Source organism: Spermophilus citellus (genome assembly GCF_964194105.1).
Source record: "Spermophilus citellus genome assembly, chromosome: 6".
NCBI lineage: Eukaryota > Metazoa > Chordata > Mammalia > Rodentia > Sciuridae > Spermophilus > Spermophilus citellus.
The window spans coordinates 138,442,181-138,465,723 of record NC_138187.1 but is presented as its reverse complement, the minus strand read 5'-3'; the positions used below and the strand labels follow the sequence as shown (position 1 = coordinate 138,465,723).

General features: G+C 38.4%; 1 protein-coding gene across 2 annotated transcripts in view; it reads left to right on the top strand.

Annotated features, from left to right (window-relative positions):
- The window catches only part of CRB1 (crumbs cell polarity complex component 1), a gene marked incomplete at both ends in the record, with an annotated part of 205,497 nt that extends 182,155 nt beyond the window's left edge, over positions 1-23,342 (top strand). For both annotated transcript variants that reach the window (XM_081299753.1, XM_081299752.1), the window contains one exon: positions 23,127-23,342. In XM_081299753.1, the coding sequence (XP_081155879.1) occupies positions 23,127-23,342 (216 nt within the window). The remainder of the gene's footprint in view (positions 1-23,126) is intronic.
- Positions 23,343-23,543: the final 201 nt, after the last annotated feature.

Here is a 23,543-nt window from a genome sequence, read left to right as displayed (position 1 = left end):
TATTGGGTCCTACTATAGGTAAGGCTCTGAGCTAGGCAAGATAAGCAACTAAAATACACACAAAGGATGTTCCTGCTTTCAAAGAACTTAAGTAACAGAACCAGACATATACCTCCACGCATAGAATTCTCCATTTTCGTAAATCATGGTGATATTTGAAATGTACCCATAGTGATGCACATTGGGTATGTCAAGAATGACCATATTGTTTGGTTATTCAGACTGGGATACTTTAAAGTGAAAGGGAGCTAGGAAAACAGCTTAAACTGATATTGTTCTGGGCTAACTGGGACATACCCTATTATCCATACTGTAAAATTAATTGTTTTACACTTCTGTTTTCCTTAAAACGCAGTTAAAGTCTATCATAGATAGTTCAAGAAATCAAGTATACACTTTACAAATCAATTAATTGGTCAAATCATTCAAAGCAAACCATAAAATTGATTGCCTCTTGTTAGTTTTAATTTTCTTATTTCCCTTATTGTTTACTTGAGGAGAACTTTTGGCATTTGGTTCCATCTATCAAAAATAGAGTTGTAATCAACCAAACTTGAAACTGCTGGTATAAAACTGAATACATGCTGTTGTCTAGTACAATATGACATGAATTCAGTTTCTCTTAATTTTAATTTTCAAGAATGGGGTGTATAAATTTTTATGTAATATGCATCTCTTAGGTAACATTGCTTTTATGAATGAGGCTGTATCTCATTAAACTCATTGCTGAATCCTTTTAGTGAGAATACACGAATTGGCATACAGAAAACTAGATACATAGTAAAATTTAATATTTGAAAAACTTAAAATATCAAGGTCACTTGAAGTTGGTAATTGTTTTAATATTATTTCTACTGAAAATTTCCATGACTAATAATATTTATTCATATAATATATGAATTATTTATTCATACAATATATATGATTAAATATTATATATATATTATATAATGTATATTATTATAGATATATGATTTTATACATATATATAATTTTCCTGATCTTTGTAATTAAAAATTTTTCTTTCTATATATAAAAAAATTAGTCTTGCTATTACCTTTTTCTCACAATGTGAGTACTAAAACATAAATTTGTTTCATGTAAATTGTTGAAATCTGCTTAACTAGTTGTCTACAAAAAAGAAGAATCATGTTAAAGATGATATCCAAAAACAAGTAGGCTATTTGCATTGAAATTTACCTGATCATTTGGAAAGCACATTTATGATCGCTCCATTGTCTAACTGCGTTTAATTTAGTTCTGTAAGTAAATACATTTTATTTAACAGTAAAGAGAATATATCTTTCTTTCATCTAACTCCCTTTATATTCCCATAATAATCCTATTCTGATAATAAGATAGTGTTATAAAGGAAAACAAAGGTATTTTATATTTGTTATTCAAGGTGGCAAAGTATATATTAGTGTCTGGTGAATGATAAATATCACTCTAGTTGATATCTAAAACTCAGGTGAAAAATTACACCCTAAGACCAATATCTTCCTTTGAAATTTTTAATAGCCAACATAATGTTGGTTATAAAGAAGATAATAAATATTAACTGACATAATCAAAGAAGTGGTTCTGAAGTAAGTGCCAAAACAGCAATTTCTAACTTTAGAATCGTCTGTGCGTGGGCATGTGTGTACGTTTGTGTGCTTGTGTGTATGTGTGTTCAGTCTTCTTCAAAGTTACTAAAATTAAGATGAAAATGATAATACATATTAAGCATATTAAGTACAGAAAATGGACCTATTTTCCCTAACAAATTCACAGAAGGAAAAGGCAAGGTATTATGGTTTGGATATGAGGTGTCCCCCAATGTGTCCTGTACTGATGCAGAATGCTCAGAGGTGAAAGGAATATGAGAGCTATAATAGGTGGATTAATCCATTTGATGAATTAGTAATTTAAATGGCCTTACTAGGTAGTAACTGTGGGCAGGTAAGGTGTGGCTGAAAGAATTAGATCACTGGAGGCGCGACTTGAGGGTTTACATTTTGTCCCTGATGATGTGTTCTTTCTCTGCTTTCCAGTTGGCATTTGTGGGGCTGAGTTTTCCTTCACCAGGCCCTTCCACCATAATGCACTACTTTATCTTGGGCCCAAACAAATGGAGTCAGCCCACCAGGTACTGATCCTCTGAATCCATGAGCCCCAAATAAACATTTCCTTCTCTAAGTTGTTCTTGTCAGATATTTTGGTCACAGGGATGAAAAGATGCCTAACATTAGATTTAGTCCCTAGTAACCCCTTTGTTGGTGATAGTGTCTTGGGGTTAAGTATGTCACCCGCTCCAACATTTCTATCCAAGAACCAAATTCACAGACAGCTTTTTATTCATATTGGACTAAAACTTGATATAAATTAGCTCTTCCCTGAACCAATCCCAGAGGCAGTTTAGATCCATGAAGATATAACCTGTAATGAAGGACACTCTCATAGCAGTTGTCCAACTAATATTCAATTAGACTTCCTCTGCTTTTAGAAGAGCATTATATGATGTCAGAATAGAGAGGACTGCTCAAAATCTTAGTGATCTAGAAGAAGTGGTGTAATTTCTCTTCAAAGTTGGATAACTATGGTCGAATCATTATAATCCACATCCTTTTAGTTTACCTCATCTAAATCAGTAAGAACTGACCACTGTTGCAAGTTTGAAAAGATATTTTAAAGGATATGCTGCTCATGATTCTTTTAAAAATCCTCATTTCATTCTTCTTTGCCTAGTCAAATATACATTTTCAAAATTCTCCAGTGAAGACTTCCTGGCTTCCCCCACCGCAATCAGTATTTGGAGGGTCTTGTTCCCAGAACATTGAATACACCTCTGTCACAACATCTTATAATAGCACTAATTAATGAAGGCTGATTTGTCACTCTGAGCCAGAAATTATTCTATGGCCTTATGCACATTATCTTATTCATTATTCACAGAAGTCTTAAGACTTCTTCCATTTTACTAGTGAGAACATAAACCAAAGAGACAGGAGAAAATGTCTTCTTTATCTTTCATAAATTCAGTGCCTGGCAATCATGCATGGCAGAGGAAAGCTTCATTATTTACTGAAGGAATAAAGGAATGGATGAATTAGTGGTATGTGGTATGCACAGAAGGAAAAATTACAATATTTCCAAGAGTGGGGAGCACAGAAAAATCTTCCCACAGAGGATATTTGACTCAGGACCTAAAGACTGCAGGAATTTTCTTCAGAAAACACATTTTCTCTTGACCTGCTTTTATGTTTTATTTGATTATTTCCTTGTCATCGAAGTGTTGTTTTAAAATTGTTTTCACTGGAGAAATTTACAAGTTGTGCTCCTGTCTGCAGAAAGAGCTGAGAATACCCATGTTTTTAAGAAACAATGTAAGTGCCATATTGTGTTCATAATGATTCTCTTTGCCTTGATCGATTACTAGTTCTTTCTATAACTGCATTTTTTACATTTGTGAGGGTAGAGAAAGGGAAACCTGGGAAACAATCATTAAAGCCATAGACTTCCTTAGGGATCCCTGAACAAGGCTTGTAGATGTGAGAGAAGAAAGGAAATCTCAGGCACGGGCCCAAAAAGATAATCAACATCAAGGCAGATTGCTGAAAAAGTCCCAAGCAAGGACAGCGAAAAATATGCCAAGGAAGAGCAGGTGGTTCCAGAAGAAAAGCAGGATTCAGAAAAGATCTGGAAGAGCTCATGAGTAGAAAAAGCGCTGGTGCAGCCACAATAGCTCAGGGACAGGGCTAGAGAGGACTGCATTTGGTCTCAATGTCCCATTACAAAGACCAAAGTTGATAATTTCTCACGAATCTAGTTATCAGGAAAAGAAAAACAGACTTACAAAACATTTTCCAAATGTTCTCCCCTTCCCAAATTCAGCTGAGCAGAGGGTTTGTACTGTGCACTCCCACCTCCTCCCTGCCAATTCAGCCTGCCTCTAAGCCACCTTCCTGTACAGTAACTGCTCCCTGTGGGACAAGCTGACATTCTGAGCCCCAAGGCAGGAAATCCAATGTTCTGTCCTTTTATAGGTCCCATGAAATGCAGAGAGCTGTAGGAGACAGTGCCTTCCACATGTCCCCTGCAACCAAAAGAATGCCAGCATCTTCCCAAAGTGACCATTTCATGTATGCATTTGTTTCTTCAATGCCTCCAGCGATGGGTAGGACGTAGGCAGAGAGGGAGGAAAGTAAGCAGAAAGTTAGAAATACAATGTATAATCCCTACCATAATAACTTCAAGGACACTGTAATCTCATTGTGGGGAGCAAAAAAAGAAGAAGAAACTAAAAAACATATCAAAAACAATCCCTAATTTATGTCACTGAGTAAAAGCACACATAAATTCACAGAAGTCTGATCTCTACAAGCTATTGCAACAGGGGAAGTTTTCGTGGAGGATATGGGAATTAAACAAGGCCATGAAATATGAGGAAGATTATTTATAGGACAGAAATTGGGAGAGCATTCAAAAGAGAAAAAAAAATGGCCCAAGTAAAGACGTAATAGTGGGAAAAAAAGTTTATATGGGAAAAGAGCAGAGATTAGATAGGCCTGACTGGAACAGGCAAAGAATGCTGCCATAATGGGATATAAAGTGGGTAAACAAAGCAGAGGGCTAGAGGATGGATTAAATTGGCAGAGTAGAAGAATCTTTCAGAACTCTGTGATTTAGGCCTGAGCTCTAGTTTCCTCGAAACTATTTCCTGCAGCTTGTGATTATTGCTGGCTCCACTCACTTACTGACTGGAAGGCATCTGTATGAGACTTTTCCATTGATTTGGTTGCTTATAAACAGCAGAAATTTATATCTTACAGTTCTGAAAGCTGAGAAGTGTGAGATCAAGGTGTTGGTGGATGTGGTATCTGATGAGAATCTGCTTCCCATTTTTAGATGGTGTCTCACATGATGGAAGGGACATTGCTGAGGGCTCCACCTTTGTGACCTGAACACCTTCCAAAAATTCTACGTAGTGATACCATCATCTTGAATTTCAGGGAGACACAATATTCATAACACAGCAGGACTTTATGTCAAAATGTAGCAACTTTCCTTAATGATGCTTTTATCTTCAATAATAAATCCTCAATTATATTCTTAGACTTATTCTTCCATGATGGAACTCAAACCATGTAGATGGTTCATTGTTATAGAGGGTGTGTGTGGGGGGGTGTTCATAATGCAATGCAGACAGAGAATTTTTCTTGAGCAAACACTTGGAGAAATTTGCTCTGTTAACTCTCCTATTAAATATACATATTATTTATTCCATGTTTTGATTTTGTCTAATTAAAAGTTTTCTCTACACATAGTTTTGTTCCTGAATCTTGTTTTGAGCCCTTTAAAAAAAATCATTCAAATTCCTTCTAATGTTCTTATTCATTAATTAACATTTCAGGCCTGTGATGCTCTTTCTCTATTTCTAACAAAGGACCAAAGACATGTTTTAGTCTGGGAAGGTTTGAGTATAATCGGTTTAAATCTCCCTTCCTTTAAAACAAACAAACAAACAAACAAAAAAAATCCTGAGCAAATTTCCTGGATCATCAGTCTCTGGCGAAATAGACTAATGTTATTGTTCATAAAATGGAGAAACTATGTAAACTTGCTTTAGAAAATGTCCCAATTGAGTAGATCAATACAAAATGTGTACTATACTGAACAGTGGGCAGTCTGACCATATCTATGATTAGTGGGATCTATTTTCAGAGCCAAGGAAGCCAGATATTATAAAAGCAGAACCTCCACTGTCTGAAAGACATTAGCCCAGTGCACAGGAACACTGCCCCTGACCTCAGGAATCAGATGGGCAGGATTCCCATGGAGTTTCTTCCTTCATGGAGATGTATCCCCTCTGACTTGGGGCTCTAGTGGTGATGGGAAGGATTCACCATCCAGTATCTCTTTAATCCTAACTATCAGTAGTTCCATTACTTCCACTTTACAGATGCAAAAACTAAGGTTTGAAGTAATTAAGTGATTGATTGAAAGTCACTTAGTTAATTCAAGCTTAAATTCTCATTTCGCCCCATCCAATATGTAATTCTGGGTTTCTAATTTGTTAAATGAAACCTTTAAAGATCTTTTTTTTTTAACCAGAAAATTTTAAAAGTGTTCCTATTTCTTAAATTTAAAATGAGTTTTTAAAAATAGATACAATTACATATAGTTCACAAAAATACAAGGTTTCCATGAGAACAACAATGCCCAAGAAACTGTGGATATTTTTTTTAAAGAACAATTCTAGGAGCAAATGAGGAAGAAAATGGGAAAGAGATTGCAAAATTTGCTGTATGGCCTTAGCAGGATCTGTATCTATTTATTTTTACTATTAAGTCCTATAAATGCTAGAGTTAATCACAGCTGGCAGTATGTAAATTATCTTAATTTGCAGCTTCTTGAGGTTGAAGGTTGTGTTTGTTTGGCTGATTTAACTGTATTGCCACTTAATTACCAATATAAATGCTCTCAAATTATAGAAACCAATATAAGCACCTCAATTTAAAATTTTATTTGCAGAACCCAAAGTAATGACATTGAGCTTCACATTCACCTAGTGAGGTGAGCTGAAGAGATCTGGCTTCAGTACATAATTGCGTATTATTAGTCTTCTGCCTGAAACAGAAGTGAGTCTTTCATAGGATTTCAACGTGACTGGGGAGGACAAGCCATTCCTCCTCCAGTGGAAAAATATGTTCACCTTTAGAAAGAGACACTCTGGGATGTAAAGGGCCTGGGAATAGGTTACAAGGGCCATGAAGGTGACGCGTAGTCACATGATGGCAAAGCATTTGAGCAGGGAGCTCTACCTCTTTGAATTAAATATTCTTTGAGGGAGAGTAGGCTGTATCCTGAGTGTAACTCACGTAGTACTGTTAGCAGAACAGAGCATAACAAAGACACCATCCTTGGTTTCATTCCCTTTTAAAGACTATGAACTAATTTACTCATTCCAATAGCTGCAGACTGCATTCATAACCACAAACTCCAACTGAGTTTTCTTGGTTCAGAGAGGGGTAGATTAGGCCAGACACATAGGCCTGGAAAACATTTCAAGTATCACCTAGGTGTGTCATGAACTGATCATCACTCATATGGAGATGTTCTGCATTTGTTTTACAATGCCATCTAATTTGTCAGTTCAGTTTAAAACAAATTGAGCACCTAGGGATCTTTATGAACTCAGAAGCTAACAACATGAAGGGAAAATAGAAATGGTATGTTGTTTGACTCTAGCTTTCTGTATATAGGAAAGTGCAGGCCTTGAAATCATATCTTAAGTTAAAAAAATGTGACATGTTATGAACTGCAAAAGTTCATGGCAGAGAACATGCCAATTAGAATTTTTGCTCCATAAAATTAAAAGTATATCCTTACAAATAAAAGTAGTTAGATTTTTAACATACTGTACATGGTTACTGCTGTCTTCCTTGATTTTGTAAATGGGAATATGGGACAACTTTTCTCATCTGACTTTCTATATGCAGTAATGTGCCATTGCAATGAGACAAGTGCATTTATATACTGTATCACAATCCTTATCAACAGGCGTTTATTGAATTCAGGCACTGTCCATGTATACTTTATATACTTGATAAATAATAATACTTAATTTTTTATGTAGTGAAATGTGTACATTTTACTATAAATAATGTTCCGGTCCCTTTTTAATATTACATTTATTTAAAAAATTATTTTAAAACTCAGTGTCTCAAAAGGAGTAAAAATTACTCTGCAATTCTCCAATACTCCAAGGGTCAAATATGAAAGGCCTCTTTAGTTTGCCCCCAAAATATTCTTCTTTATCCTTATAAAAACATGAACTCCTAGAGTTAGTCAGAACAAAGGAACCAATGAGTTCTGGGGAACCAGGTATAAATACTATGATACCCAAAAGAATTAGCTGCCATTACTGGGAAATTGGGAAATGGATGTATAGTTTTTAATTATGAATAAATTTCAAACTTTCCATCAAAGTCATATTATGCTGATGTTAGTCAAATCTCCTGTAGGTATTGATTCAAGAACCTGCTGATGGAGTAAAAATACACAGAAACTTGTTAACAAGAAGTAAAATTATCTACATCTCAGCAAATAATGCCGAAGTGTCATATAATATGCTGAGCTCAGGCAGCCCATGGCCAATGAAAGAGCTCTCTCTTTGCTTCCCCGTTAATATTTACAGTTGGAAGCAATACATGGCTGCAATCTAAGTGCTGCACCTAAAAAGGGAGTTGATGGCTCGATACCTTGTTTTCTGACACTGTGAAGCACTGAAATAACTACCTTCTTAATCATCGCCTGCTAACGTTGTGTTAAAACTGGAGCGAGCATAGCACATGGCTGTTTTATACAAGCAGCAACCCCGGGAGGTTGTCTACATTGTTTAGTTATTTTATTTCTTGATAGACATGCTGGGTGTTAAAAGCACAGGACTGAAAGTTGTGAATTATGGGTCCTTTTCTTTGTTCTCCTGCTGAGTTTTTCAGCATTTACGCAGGCAGGCACTGTAGAGACAGCTTACTGCCCAGACACCCACTGCGTGCTGGGCACCTTCCTAGAACTCACCAAAGACGCCCACCCACCCTTCGGCATGCTTTACTGAAGCTTGTTCTCACATGTGAAGCTTTCAAGTAATTAAACAAACTTCTACAAGCAGGGAAATGTGACTGGCTATAAAAGCACTGTACACAGTAACAGAAATGAAATATAAAATAACCACCGATTCTCTTCTCTCCATGAATAAATATGCCAACTAAGGGTGACAATTGAAATTACAAAGTAGATTTGGGGTTCCGTCTATACAGTGCTCCACCTCGAACGCCCCAGGGCAAAACCAAACAAGGGCTAACAATTTAGATGGCAAGTCTGTGGCTTACTAGCTGGATGAATTTGGATAAATGGCTTAAATCCTCTTTTAGATAATCACTATCTCATCGGATGGTTGTGAAAATTAAAACAGGGTGAGCAAAATGCTGGGAGTATACTCAATCTTCAGTTTGTAATGACTTTTCTCTTTTCCCTATATACCACCTTTTAATTTAGAAAAAGGATTTTCCAGAAATGATTCCTTCGTAGAAAATGAACTAGATGTTGGAAAAGATTAATTGCCCAGATAGAAAGCACAAATAAGCAAAGACCTCGTTGTCATCTTTGTAGCAAAATTAATATATTTATTGTGGGTTCCTGAAACTAGGAAAAGAGTCCTAAAAGTATCAGCTAACATCTTTTAAGAAAAGAGAACAATGAAACCATGTGACACAAGACCAACTTCTAAGAACCATTAGGAATAAAAATGTCTTTTAGAACGGTGCTGATTTCTGCTGGGGTCTACCACCACACAAAGAGCACTTGGACAGAGGTGAGCCCTGTCGTGAGTGACTGCTTTTCTCTCGACTTCTCTCTGCGAAGTTGTAGCTACTCCTTGTGAAGATGTTGAATCTCAGCAGATGGCTTCCTTTTACACCCAGTGCTGTCAGTGGAATGTAAATGTGTCTCCTCACAACACTGAAAATACGGAGGCTGTGTGTTTAATCTGTGCTGTGCTAGCAGAATGACCCTGAAAAGAACGTGAGCATGGAGCACGTTTCGAGAATTGGCATCTATCCTTGTAAACAGGATTGGGGAGGATTTTTTGAGACCAGTGACTAATCATGGTTTTCTTCCTGGGGCTCCTAACAGCCATATCCCTGAGGACAAGTAATCTAAATGGTGATTGAATAGAAAAGTTATAGACCCAAGGGAAATATATTTTTTTAAAGGGGCAGGGAAGGGAGTGTTATTCTGGGGTGTGGGAAAAAAGAAGAGGGAATCGTGATGAACCACAAAATTGAAGAGGCTGAGTTTATCATTTGAATTCTCAATTCTAAGTCCCTTTGGGAGTTAAGAAAACAAAATTTTCCTAGGTTTCAGATTATTAAAGTTAGGAAGAGGAATATCTTAGCAATTACTTCAAAAATTCAGAAAAAAATAATATAAATAATTCAAATGTCAGTATGACATAGAATATGAGAAAAATACCAAAATTGACAAGATTATCCAGAAAAAGAACCTTATATTTTGAGAATACTAATAAATTGTAAAACCAAAATATAATAAAGCACTTTAGCCGGATCATCTAATTTCCTCTTAAATAAGTCTCTGAAATTGGTAGGAAGCAGAGAATTTGATTTTTATTTTATTAAAACAGCCAGTGGTAAAGAAGAGTTTTTATGTAATTTGCCCTGTGAGACTTTCTTAGGAGAGTATCAAACTTCCTAATGCCTCTACCTCCCATCCTTTCTTGGGCAAGGACCTCTTTTTAAAGAAGGTGGAGACGTTATGCATATATATTTACTCTACATATTTTATATAGACTTAGAAAGCCCAAAATATAAAGTAACCATTTTGCCTATATTGTCTGAACTAATTTTATAATGGCTTTTAAATTCTGTGCTAAATCTTTATGTAGAGAAAGAGTAATTTTACTTTGGCCGTACTTTTAAGCTAATAGGAAAATGCTGTTAGACTTTATTTTGGTCTCCTCCAAGAAGGAATGCTTAGTACTTATATAAACATATCTTTTCCCGTGTCATGTGTTTGGGTACTTAGTAAATGGTTAGGAAAGTGAAACAATGTTTTGTTTGTTTGTTTGTTTGCTTTTTCCCCCTCCTGCTAACTTTAAAACTTACAGAGTTTTCCCCAAATGGCTTATTTGGAATTTGAAAGCCCAACTTCTGAAAGACTTTTTTTTTTTTTTTTGTAGCTCTAAAAGTAAATATTATTTCAACAAATCCTCACAGTGTGAAGGTTTTGGTCTTTGCTAGTTTTCAGGTACCATGATGATTTCAGTTGCTGCTGTCTCATAGATTCTGGTAATGCTCACTTCAGATCTACCCAGCCATAGCTCCACAAGATCCCTCTCTGTTTAGACATACCGAGTCTAAAACTCTCTGGAAAGGAGAAGGCTGTGCAGTGAAAGGCTTCCCATTAAAGCATGGTGTGTGTGCTTCATCTTCTGTGAGACAGAGTTTAAAACTGGAAGCCTGATAATTTGATGTAAACTGACAGTGACAACAGAAATGGCTACTTCTGAGATTATTTAAGGGAAGGAGCAGAGTATAGACATTCATCAACAAAACAGCAAAAGAAAGGGTTTTTATTTCTAGGTTTGCTTTTTAAAATAAGAATGGAGTAAATGGCACAATAGATTATATAAACAAGGACTTCAATGACAAGCTGTCAAAGTTAAAGCAATATATTTTACATGGGTGACCTGACGCCACACTTTATCACCTACACTAGGGGAAGCCAATTTAAGTCTGATCGATAAAATACAACCTCCAGAATTGGGCCTGGGGCAAAGCTGGCATGGCATGGCGGGGCCTGATGACCTGGCATCCACTTCTGTTGGATGGGACACAGTGGGAGTTGGCACTTCTACCATCTGGGGTTCATCTGGTATTTAAGCTCGATTTGATAAATAAACACTTGTGCAGGTATGTCAGAAGGGACAACACAGTTGGCTTTGCTCCAGTGCAGTTTATGCTCTGGTAATTTAATGCAGGGCTGAGGTATAAATGGGACTAGTGATTCAAAAACTGAATTTACTGCAGTCTCACAACTGTTGAAAATTAAACTACATGTGCTGCAAGTTAGGGGTGACTAGGGTATCTCATTATAGGAGGCTGTTTTTTTCAGAGACTAGAATCTTTGTTGAATTACAGAGGGACGTACCTGAATGTAGACTTGGACCAAATAATTTTCTGATAAGTTGACCATAAATCCTCAGTAAAATAAGCTCGGTGTTCTCAGCATATCTATTGGCTTTTTGATCATTTTTATGGCTTTCCTTTTACTGGTCAAATTATCCTTATATGCTTTTAAAGCTCCTCTGACATGGATTAAGTCAACACAAACCAATAGACCTTCATTACTTTGGCAACTGGTTTTGATTTGGGGGCAATAAATACGATGACACAGACTAGATTACCTTTGCCGAAGGAATATGTGATAAGCCATAAGGATGTCAGGGATTTGGCATTCTTTTTCCTGTGTAATGTGGGAATGAATGAATAACAGCTTTCAACCAGCTGAAGAAAGTTGGAAAGAAGAAAGAAATCAGAATGAAAAAGTGCCATGGTTTGGGTTTTAGGTTAAAAATGGTGATACCAGTAGATCATGAGAAAGCCCACGAACACACAGTGAGTGCCTGATGCTGCTTGGCACTGGTAGGCGAGGTTCAGGGCAAATAGGTGAGGGAACTGTCATCTGATGTGACCCATACCTTAGTATCTGGAAGGATAGATTTGGCCATCAATGGGAATAAAACTTACTGTGTGATAAAAGTATAGAGGAAAGAGAAATCAGAAAGGGCTAGAATAGCCAAGGAACGGATAGTGGGAGAAACAAGAACTGCATATTTTGGGGGCTAAAGAAACTTTTCATTATAAAAATCATTTTTAAAATATTACTTTCCAAATATTTTCTGGAATAAAGGCTCAGATCTGAACAGAGTCAAGAAGAAAGGTAGAATAAACACATTTACCCTTCACCCACACCGACCAAGTTTTAAACCCTTTGCTATCTTTGCTGTTTCCTTAGTTACATACATTTTTTGCTGAATCATTACAAAGTAGGTTACAGACATCATAACATTTTTCTATGTAATTTTTCGGTAAGCATCTCCCAAGAAAGAAGAGTTCTTTCTAGAGTTACAATGCTACTATCATATTCAAGGAACCTAACATTTCATAAACTTTCCATATTCAGGTTTCTCCAATAGTTCAAATAACATCCTTTTTTGAATTTTTTTAAATCCAGGATTCAATCAATTGCATTTGGTTATCAGTTGTTGTGTTTCAGTATCTTGTAACCTCAAACATTCCCTCTGCCTCCTTTTTTTAATATTTATTTTTTAGTTGTAGTTGGACACAATACCTTGATTTTATTTATCTATTTTTATGTGGTGCTGAGGATTGAACCCTGGGCCTCGCCTGTGCTAGGCAAGCGCTCTACTGCTGAGCCACAAACCCAGCCTTTCCCCCTGCCTTCTTAATTCATTAAATATTCTCTTCCTTTTGAAATTGTGTATAAAACAAATTTGCATATTTTTCAATTGCCTCCTCAAAATATACCTACTATGGAAGAGACGGGGTATAAAGAAACTCAAATATTTCCTGTGCTGTAAAAGAAAGATGAGTAGAGAACTTGTGGCATGTACACAGAAGAAGAACCGAAATAATAAAGTTGATGTGTTTCCTGTAACTAGTCCAAGTCAAACGGACTAGGAAAGAACCAGCAGAGAATGTACATGAAATGGGCTTCCACCTCACTCCAACTCCTCCTGAGACAGGGTCTCCATGGTTACCTGCCCAGGTTCCCTACACACCTTCCGGGTTGAGCTGCCACTCCCCGCTTCCACCTCTCCATCTGTAACTGGCTCTACATAAAGGCTCACCCTGCCCAGACAAGCAGATGTACCAGTATCGCTGTCATGCTTCTTGTTCCCCTTAAAGCAATAGGTCCATGGGTGTTGTCATCTGCCTAATGCTCCTTCCCAGCCCCACTTATTTATTTATTTAGAGATTCTCAATAAGTTGCCCAGGCTGGCCTGAAAATTGGAATCCTCCTGCCTCAGCTTCCCTAATCCCAAGGCTTACAGGCGTGTGTCCCTGTACCTGGTCACCCTTCCCTTCTTTACCTCATTCACCCAGCAGCTACCTTCCTCTCGCGGTTCACCAGGGGGTCTTCCTTCCTTCCACTTGCCATCCTTCATACTCACCTCCCACCTAATGCAGCCAACAAGACAATGGTTGTTTGTAGCTGCCCCCACCCATACACACTACTATTAAATAGAAAGGTTTGTTTTTTTTTTAAGACCATGACCTTCCTTTCAAGTTCCAGACCTCCAGAAACTTCAATGTCTGAAACTTTGAAGGCATTCAATAAAGATTTATTGAATGAATAAATGCATGAATTAAGCAAAAGAATGAATTTACCACCAATACATTTTCTGGGCTATACAGGACTTATGACTGCAAGGAAATTAATAATGCATTTAACAGAGCAATGAGCATTACAAGTGTATGAGTCAATAACAATTGATTAGCCACTTTGTGCAAAGCTCGGCATTTTGTATTATTGGAAAGTTCCAGAGTAAATAGATAAACAGGTACTCTTTCCTTACAGTCCTAAAGGGAAAGGGTAGAATTTGGCTTAACACACAAAGAACAGTAGCAGCACTTCAAGTGTATATTCCATGTCATACATCCCTGGCTATAGGTCTTCCCAATTACTTGCTGACACTGGATATTGCTGTATCAAGGAACTAGAGAGAGTAGAGTCACAAGGGCTTCCTTGGGGGTGCTTTGCAAAGAGGAAGGAAAGATTGAGTAGTGCTCTAAAAAGAAGAGAGGTATGGTTGAATAAATGGCATGTTTCATGATGGAGAAGTGTCATTGGCAGAATTAGGTGATTCCTGCTGAGAAGTGGAAAGAGAGGTGCTTTGTTGGAATGGAGGTAGATGGACTCTGACAGATAATAACCAGATGGGAGTTCATTAATAAAAAGGGTCAGTTTAAAGATTAGAAATGTTGGTTTGATATGTTTGGGATAGTTTCCATGGACTTCTAAGTCTGGTAATCAAGGTTTTGCTTTCATTTCCTTTTTTGTTATCGTTTAGATATGAGGTATCCCTCAGAAGCTCATGTGTGAGAGAGACAGTGTAAGAAGGTTTAGAGGTGAAATGATTGGGTTATGAGAGCCTTAACCTAATCATTGCATTAATCCCCTGATGGGGATTAACTGGGTGGTAACTGTAGGGACGCATTGTGTGGTTGGAGAAGGTGAGTCCTAGAGGCATGCCTTGGGGTATATATTTTGTATCTGGTGAGTGGAGTCTCTCTGCTTCCTGATCATGTGGGCTGCTTCCCTCCACCACACTCTTCTTCCATGATGTTCAGCCCTCACCTCAAGCCCCAAGGAATGGAGCTGGCTGTCTATGGACTGAGAACTCTGAAGCCATGAGCCCCTGAATACACTTTCCTCCTCTACTATTGTTCTTTTTGAGCTGGATGAAGGGTGTAGATTCTAGGGGAAGAGAAAGTAGCTGGAAGACTATTTAATCACTCAGGAAAAAGATAGCTAATGACTTAGACCAGGATTATGACTGTGGGGATGCAAAAATGTGAAACGTGGGTGGTGGGTGGAAGACTTAAGTGGGAAAGGGTCTGAGCATAGGCTAGTGAAGACATGAAGGGATCAGGGTTGAAAGCTCCAGGTGTTTAGTAGCTCACAGTGCCATGCAGTTTACACACTCAGAATTTTCCATTAGTAATGACTCTTTTCCAAAATAAAACAAAGAAATAAAAAGAAGAAGAAAAGGGAAGAGAAGCAAGAGCATCCACAAAACTTTTCTGAAACCAAGATGGGCCAAGAGCGTGTCCATTAGTTTCACCTAACTCATGAAAAGAATGATTCGCAGGTAGAAGATCACAGCTGGCTGCTGCTACTTTATTGCTTAATCTTCACTAGCAGTTCCTGCTTGGGTCACCAGGTGATGTAACTGCCCAGGATATGAGGGGCAGAAAAAAGGTAAACACAAACAGATTATGTCTAATTTCACAAAATGGAAAATACCCAACCATCTCTGTGCCCGCTTGGTGCCTCCATCAGTTGTGCCCTTTCTTATCTACCACACCAGTGTTGGCACCTCAGATACGGCACCTCCCCTGCAGGGGAGCCAGAGAGCAAAGGCTTCCATTCCTTTGTCATACACATGCCAAGGTTTTTATCAGGTAAAAAATCCCAAGAGAAAGAAGTTCTCAGTGGATCAAGTCCCTAGCTGGCCGTGTGCTGCTGTGCAAGCTCTTAAGCTTTTAACTCCCTGTTGTCAATCACTGTGTCTCCGTGGGACAGACACTGTTCCAGGGGCTGGGGAGAGAGGCGGGAACAGGGAAGGCAAACATCTCAGCCTTCACGGAGCTTCCATTACAGTGGGGAGACAGGTAAACTAGACAGATATCAGGGTGCAGAAGAGAAAGCGGACTGCAGTTAAAGAGGGGGGTCAGAGCAGGCCTCCCTGAGAAGGTAACCCAAAATAGAATGACCTACCTTGTCGGGTTAGCAGGGGAATCGAAGTGGTCTCTGCGTGTAAAACATCTGGCAAACCCCTGACTAAAGGGTCAGAAGAAATGCTTAGCTGTTATCTTTCAACAATAAATTTACAAAACATAATGAAATCTGAGTTTGGACTTCTGGGACTTGGTTCTTGTATGAGAGAAAGAGAGATAATTTTTATTCATGAGTTCTTGGGTTCCAAGGAAAACAATAATATCGCTTACACCACCTGCTTCCAGAGAGGAAAAATATGAAGGCAGTGTGTCCAGACTTCTAGCTGCTTGTGTGCTTCTGCCTGCAATCTGGGTTCTAAAGCGAGAAGGCGGCTGTGAAGCAACAGGCGAGAACTCAGGCCCAGTGCCTGGGCTGGCAGGGCAGGGACCCGTGGGCTCACACTGGATCTCAAGCCAGCATGGTGCTTACACAGAGCACGCGTACAATCATTTGTCAAATGCAAGAACAAATGTGTCGCTTTGTGCCCAATTTCGCAGCACATCTCAAGTCTCAATATAATTCAGCTGTTTCCTTAAAGGTCATAAGAGGAAATGTGTCCTGCTTGGGTTAAAGTATGAAAGAGGCTAATGGTTTAATTGCACCTAGAATTCCAAATGTATATCTCTATGCTAGCGCAGTTCCATTATCTCATTTACCTCTAGCGTTTTGACAGGAAATTTTCACAGTCGCTATTCTGGCCTCTTGAGCAGGGCTTTGTAGGGAGATCACATGGGAAGTTTCCCAGGACGACACCTTCCAAGCTGTGGTGGCCTGAATTAACCCATCTTAGCCTGGTTTTTCATTCCTGGCTGTCCTTGAAGACCCCCGATCAGAAGATTTTAAGGAATTATAACGATGTGGTGGGAGTTCATGAGACAGACTTTATGTCAGATTCCTTCTTTCTCCAGCAAGGAGTTTCAAATGCTGCCAACTGCAGTTGTACACAGCCTTAGAGAGACTGGGGCTCACCATTGTATTGTTCTCAGCAATCCCAGGGAGAGCTTGCAAGTTTCCTGGGAGAAGCAGGGTGGTGAGATGAAGAGATGGGCAGTGCCCTGGAGAAAATGACTGATTGCTCTGTGCTCTGCCGCTGGGCTGAGCTCCTGGGGAAAGGCACGTAGCTCTGCCACAGCCTCCTCCTGCACATTCCGAAGCCTTCCTGTCTATAAACACTGCATCAGGCTGAATCGCCCCCTCTTTGTCCCAGGACCCCTCCCTCGTCCTCTCCTTGGCTTTTCAATACTTTATTTGCATCCTTTATAACTGTGAAGTGGACAGTGTATTTATGGTTAAAAATTAGCTGCCATAGTGATATTAATTTTAAAAACAGAGTCCTGGCATATATTCAATATTACTATGGAAACGGCTGTTTCTAGTAATTCACTGATAAGATACAGTTCAAGGACTCAGGTCTGCCTGGGAGGTTTTCACCATCCACAAAATTGAAGCTGTACTTGTTACATTAATGATTCCCAAGAACTGCTCTCCAAAGTTAAATATGGAATATTCCTTTCCCTTTTTTTTTGTTTTGTTTGGGAGATGAGAGTTAAAGTTATCTTTATTTTGTTTTAAATATACAGATGCAAGATAAATATTCTAAGTGGTGTTTTAAAAACATGTTTAATTTTCCCACTGATCACTAATTCTTATTATAGCACACAATGTATGCTCATAATACCTACACAATGGCGCACACACATACATGGCGCACACACATTCATCACACACACACAAACTAGTTTCAGAAACTCACATAGAGAAGCTGGCCTGCAGCTTGTTAACACCTGCACATTCGACATCCTAACTTCCCACCTTAAACTGTCTCCAGGTATTCCTCTGTAACTGACATACAGCTGAATTTTGGGAAGGACTTGAAGAAACTCACTCCATTGCAGTGTTTTCCAGGAGCCAATTTTAATCTCAAATATCGCCACTGTTTTTAAACACAAACACATTTCTGCTGATTTTATAAAACCAGGTATGATTCAATTCTTGAATCGATTCTCACTTTAAGTCAAAGCTTTAACATCTTCACTTCCATGCACAGGGAAACGTAAGGTCAATTTTCCCAAGCAGTCTTGTAATGCTTCATATTGGCTGGGGGGGGGGGGTGGCCTCTTTCAATGGGTTTATTTTTTTTTTTTCACATTCTTCTGAACACTGTCACCAGCCCTAAATATTATGAAAGGCAGTTCTTGATGCTGAGGATATAGAAATGGGCCCATATGTTTTTCTTTCCAGATAGGTCAGCCCATTTTATATTTTCAGAATTAGATGAACTGTTCATCAAAGTGTGGGTTGTGGGTGTCAGGAGCCCTGAAATCCACACTGGGCAAGGGCAGCCAGCAGGAAAGTTCACTGAATAATAATAGAGAAGGGCAACAGCATAGACCAAGTTCTCATTCTCCACACAGCTGAATGCTATGAATCTTGGAGCAATTCTGAGACACGAGAATTATTTCTTTTCTATTTTACAGATGGGAAAACAACACATATAGACCAAATGTACTAAAAATTGACAAAACTAGATACAAACCCATTTGTCTGTTTAGCAAATACATGCTGTCTCCAGTCTGCCTTCAGCAGAAACAGTACAGAATCTCTTTTTTGGGATTAAAAGATGCACTGGTGAATGGTTCCAACATACAGTAGTCAAGTAAAAAGATTATAAATAAGTGTTGATAGTTTCACCTCAGAGTGCCATAACATAACCCGGCTTGGGTTATAGATAGGCAAAACCAGTCAAGGTTTCAGTGAACCCACTTTAGGGGAAAACCAAAGTGAAATACTTATTTATTCAGCAGCTAAAGAGTCATATTTTTTAAAAAGAAATTAACAATAATAATTCAATATAGTTTGAAGCCTGTCATCCTTGAGAAAAATAATTTTACATGGTAGTCGTTGCTAATATGGGGTGTATCTTTTCAGGAAAAAGTTATTCAAAAGCACAGTGTTAGAAGTACCACCCGTCCAAACACGTCTTGTCCCACCCTTGGAGGCCCCCATCATCCTCAGTTCACATGTCACAGTAGTTTCAATTATCAAAAGATCCACTCCACAGCTGTATATTTTAAGCATGGCTGAAGAATAGCAGACCAAAAGGAGCCTTTCAACCATGGGACTTCAAAGGTAGAGGATCTTCAAGAGGGTTTTCAAAATCCTACTCATTCCACTTGACTCCAGAGCTTAATGACATGCCTTACTTGATACAGCTAAGGGAACTCTCTCATCAAAAACACTATGAGGCCTAAACTTGCAATTTAGGCTTTATAGGTTGGCTCACTGGGTTGTACTGCAAAATCCTAACGAAATTCTAGTTTATCTTTTATAAATAAATAGAATAAGGGAGAATGGTCAATGGTGTGTTAATGGCTACTAATATTTTTATGTTTTGAGAACTGCCTTTAAGTCATGCTTTGTCTATTTCACATCACTGTGTTTCATTTAGTCCCATCCCTTGAAGTGGATATTAATATCTAATTTTATAGATGATGAAAATGAGTCTCTGAGAGATGAAAGAAGTTGCTGGTGTATTCACACAAGTACGGGTCAGGATCATGAATTGAACTCAGGTCTCTCCCTCTGCAGACTGTACCCTTAACCACTTCATTAAGTGACAGCAACGAGTGGCAGAGATGGAGCTAGATTCTAGCCCTTGAATTTGCTTTTGTTCTTATTACATCTGAGGACAGTAAAGCCTCTTTAGGCAAGGTTCTTGGTTCCTCACAAATCACGAGTGAAAAATCAGCTCTCTGGTACCTCCTGAATCTTGGCACTCACAGGGACTCTGAGCCTATGCCCAAGAGCCCCTCTTCCTCCCAGGTGCAATGCAACAAATGAGAGGATGTAGTTGGACTTCATTTCCCCACAGTCAGCAGTCTCCATCTTAATGAGACAATAAGAGAGCAGAAAAGTTTAGAAAACAGAGGCAAGCCAAATCATTTCTGCCCGTCTGTCTGTGGACACACCCAACTCACTCATCCAGGATAACAGCTGTACTCTCAAAATTGACTCCATTTACTGGACAGACTAAGATTAAATCGACAACCAGGGATTTAGGAGTGCATTATCTAAAGGTCTGGAGATAATACCAAGGGTTTTGCTGGTCGGGTTCCATCTGCCCTTCTGTGTCGCTGACTTTTGACCCTTCAAGGCCAACTCTATGACTCTGTTCATTTTCCCATACCAGAGTTATCTTTGTCAATAACACATGTAATTACACACAAAAGCACAACCGAGCAGTATGGATGGGGAATTTGCTCTCTAAAATCGTTTTTTTTCCCCCTCAAAAACTACTGGATTCTGTGAAACTCTTCATGTATTACTCCTAAAGCTCCAATAACTTGAAAATGAAAAGTTGTTCTGACTCAGGATTTTTCACAGCAATATAAAAGAGAAGGGAAGCGATTATAGTATTTCTAATTACCTAATAGCACCATATCCCTGAATGTGCTAGGTGCTTGAAACTAGCTTTTTCTAATGTGAATTCATAGTCTTCCTAGACAGGCCTGTTTCTTTTACCATGTCCTGTTCCCAACTAATGACATCCCATCCATGGACTTATCTAACATGGGATCCTCAGCCATCTTAATCCTTCTCCTATGCTTGTCCCCAACTCCCGTACAATCTGATGTGGAGTGATGCCAAATTTACCTCCAAAATCCCCCTCATCCACCCTTGCCCTTCAACCCTCACTTCTTTGCTAACCTTAGACCTAGGTCATTCTTTATCTTGACCAATAAATGAACTAACTTTTCTACCTCTAATTTCTTACCTACCTTCACTGTTTCCAATCCTTCATCCTAATATCAGAGACAAATTAATAAAACCCAGATCTGATTATGTCTTGTCCTTTCCAAAACATCTCCAGTAGCCCAAAAATGACTACAGGGCGAACACCAGATTTTAAGGTAGTTTCAAATTCCTTGACAAAATTTATCTCCTTTATAGTTTTATCTTTTATCAATGATTTATATCCTTTCCCAATTCAAACATGGAGATGATGGGCAATACCTTTCTTTGGTCATATTGGGCTTCTTACTATTTCACAAATTCTAAGCACTTTTCTATCCCCTGGCTTTTTAAAAATTCAAATGATTTCATCCAAATAGCATTTCCTGCTTATGATCCTTGAACTTTCACTCATACTTCAAAGAACAATCACATGCTTCATTCTACTCTTACTCCACCGTATCCCAATACAAATTAATACACGATCATAACACAAATTTACAGTGCACTCTGATTATTTGTATGTGTGTGTGTGTTTCCTCCTTTTCTCCTATCCTTAGGATCTGAGTTCCAAGTTCCAAACTTTAATTTATTTTCATATTTTATTTACTAGTAATACCCATAGTAAATAGTAAGCATTGTTGAATGAATAGAAAAACTAATGAATATGAGCAAGATTCAGTGATTAGACCCAAAACAACAATATGAAGATATCACTGTATTATATTAATTATATAATAGTTTGAACCAAAATGCAGGAACAATTAAATAACAACAATGAAAACTAAGGATACGAAGATATTTAAACTGCATAGAATCTTAAAATGGAGTTTCTGTTTGTGATGGTAGATTGGTTTGGCAATGGAACAGGGACCATAGAAAAAGCTAAGTGGGAAGGTAAGGGAATTTACTCCTATATATAGTCTGCTGGAAATATTTCTCCTAAAAAAATCACTTAAAATTCAAATAGTGACTGCTTCCTGTCTTCACTATTTCTGTGCAACTCAATCACAGTTTCATGTACTTATTGCCAAACTGATAGAGTTCAGGTTTTCTAAAGAAGTGCTCTGTAATCACACTGCACCAACATTAAACCAACCATGTGCGACTTGTAAACCCACGAGATCTTAGGATTCGGATCCTCCTGCCAGGGTTCCACCTACAGCTTTCTGTTGCTAGATGTTTGGGTTTGGCATTGAACTCATGTGCTTTTACAAGCATTCAACTGTCACTTCAAATCCAAATCGCCTGAGAGACTAGTGTTTCAGTCCCTCTTCTCTAGGGATCTTCCCACAAGGCTCAACTAATTTAATTTGTTTCCTTTCCCAAGAAAGACTGTAAAACAACATTTTTTTTAAAAAGTCTAAAATCAAACTTTGTTGGTTTTTTTTTTTTTTTTTTGAGAAAAAGGAGAACCATTTACTAATTTGCTTGCAAAGGAGAAATACATAGTACTTTTGTCCCAGGGATGTGATTATTCCTTGTAGGAGGAATACAGGGTTTCTAAGAGGGGACTACAAGAGCTGTGGTCTAAGTATTATCAGTAGATAAAATTAATTAGTGTCCATTGGGTATCCTTGAGAAAGCCCAGTTGCGGGGTTTCGGAGTTTCTTTATTCTTGTAGGCAGTGACGAACATGATCGCTTAGCCTGGGATGGGGAAGAATGTTACTTTTGTTTCTTCTGATGTAAGGGATGGTGAGTGAAAGAAGAACAAAAAGGGAGTGGAATGAAAACATGTCAGTTTTAAAAAAAGCAATCTCTGATGGAGCAGCAAAGTTTATATTCATAGGATAAAATAGTCCCCATTACACAAAACTTCCAAATCCATGAGCTAAGTGAACCTTTCATGTTCATGAGTTATTGCTTCAGGCATTTTGTTATGGTCATGAAAAGCTGGTGCATGTGTGTGTGTGGGGGGGGTGTGGGCAAGGGAGGGAAGAAACCATAAATAATGCAATCCCATGAATTTAGAATCTCACACACACACACACACACACACACACACACGTATTCATTTCTTGACCTTGATGTCACATGAATGACCTTAGTCACTAAGATTAAGACACTGAGTACAATAGATAGTTTACATCACACTCTCTGCCCATAGGGCTCAGATGCTAGACAGATGGTCATCTTCACATGATCTAGGAATAAGAAAACCTGGCTGTCTTTTAACACCTTGGTCTTTTTACAATACTGAGTGGCACCAACTTGATCTTGTTATTCTTCACTCCAGGGGAGTTCCATTGTCCTAAGTTAACCTTTGCTCTTGAATTCACTTCTTAACTGTTTCAATCCCTTCAGTTGGCGGATGACTTGATCTCGGACATTTTCACTGCCATTGGCTCAGTGACGTTAGCCCTATTATTCATCCTCTTGTTGGCCGTTGCTGCTTCTATTATTGCCTCCAAAAAAAGGGAAACTCAGGGAACCTACAGCCCCTGCCGCCAAGAGAAGGAAGGCTCTCGAGTGGAAATGTGGAGCATGAGGCAGCCCCCCACGTTGGAGAGGTTGATTTAGAAGCCTGGTGCCCCTTTGAGAAAGGGGTCGGCTCACGGTGAACTGATGATTGGACTTGAGTGATTTTTGGACATACTTGGAGACACTAATTCAACTTGGATTGCACTGGAACTGTGAGAAGGATAATTTTGATCTCCTTAAAGATTTTCATAGTGGTTTGACTTGACACCATTTTTTTTTTATATTAACCAATCATTAAAC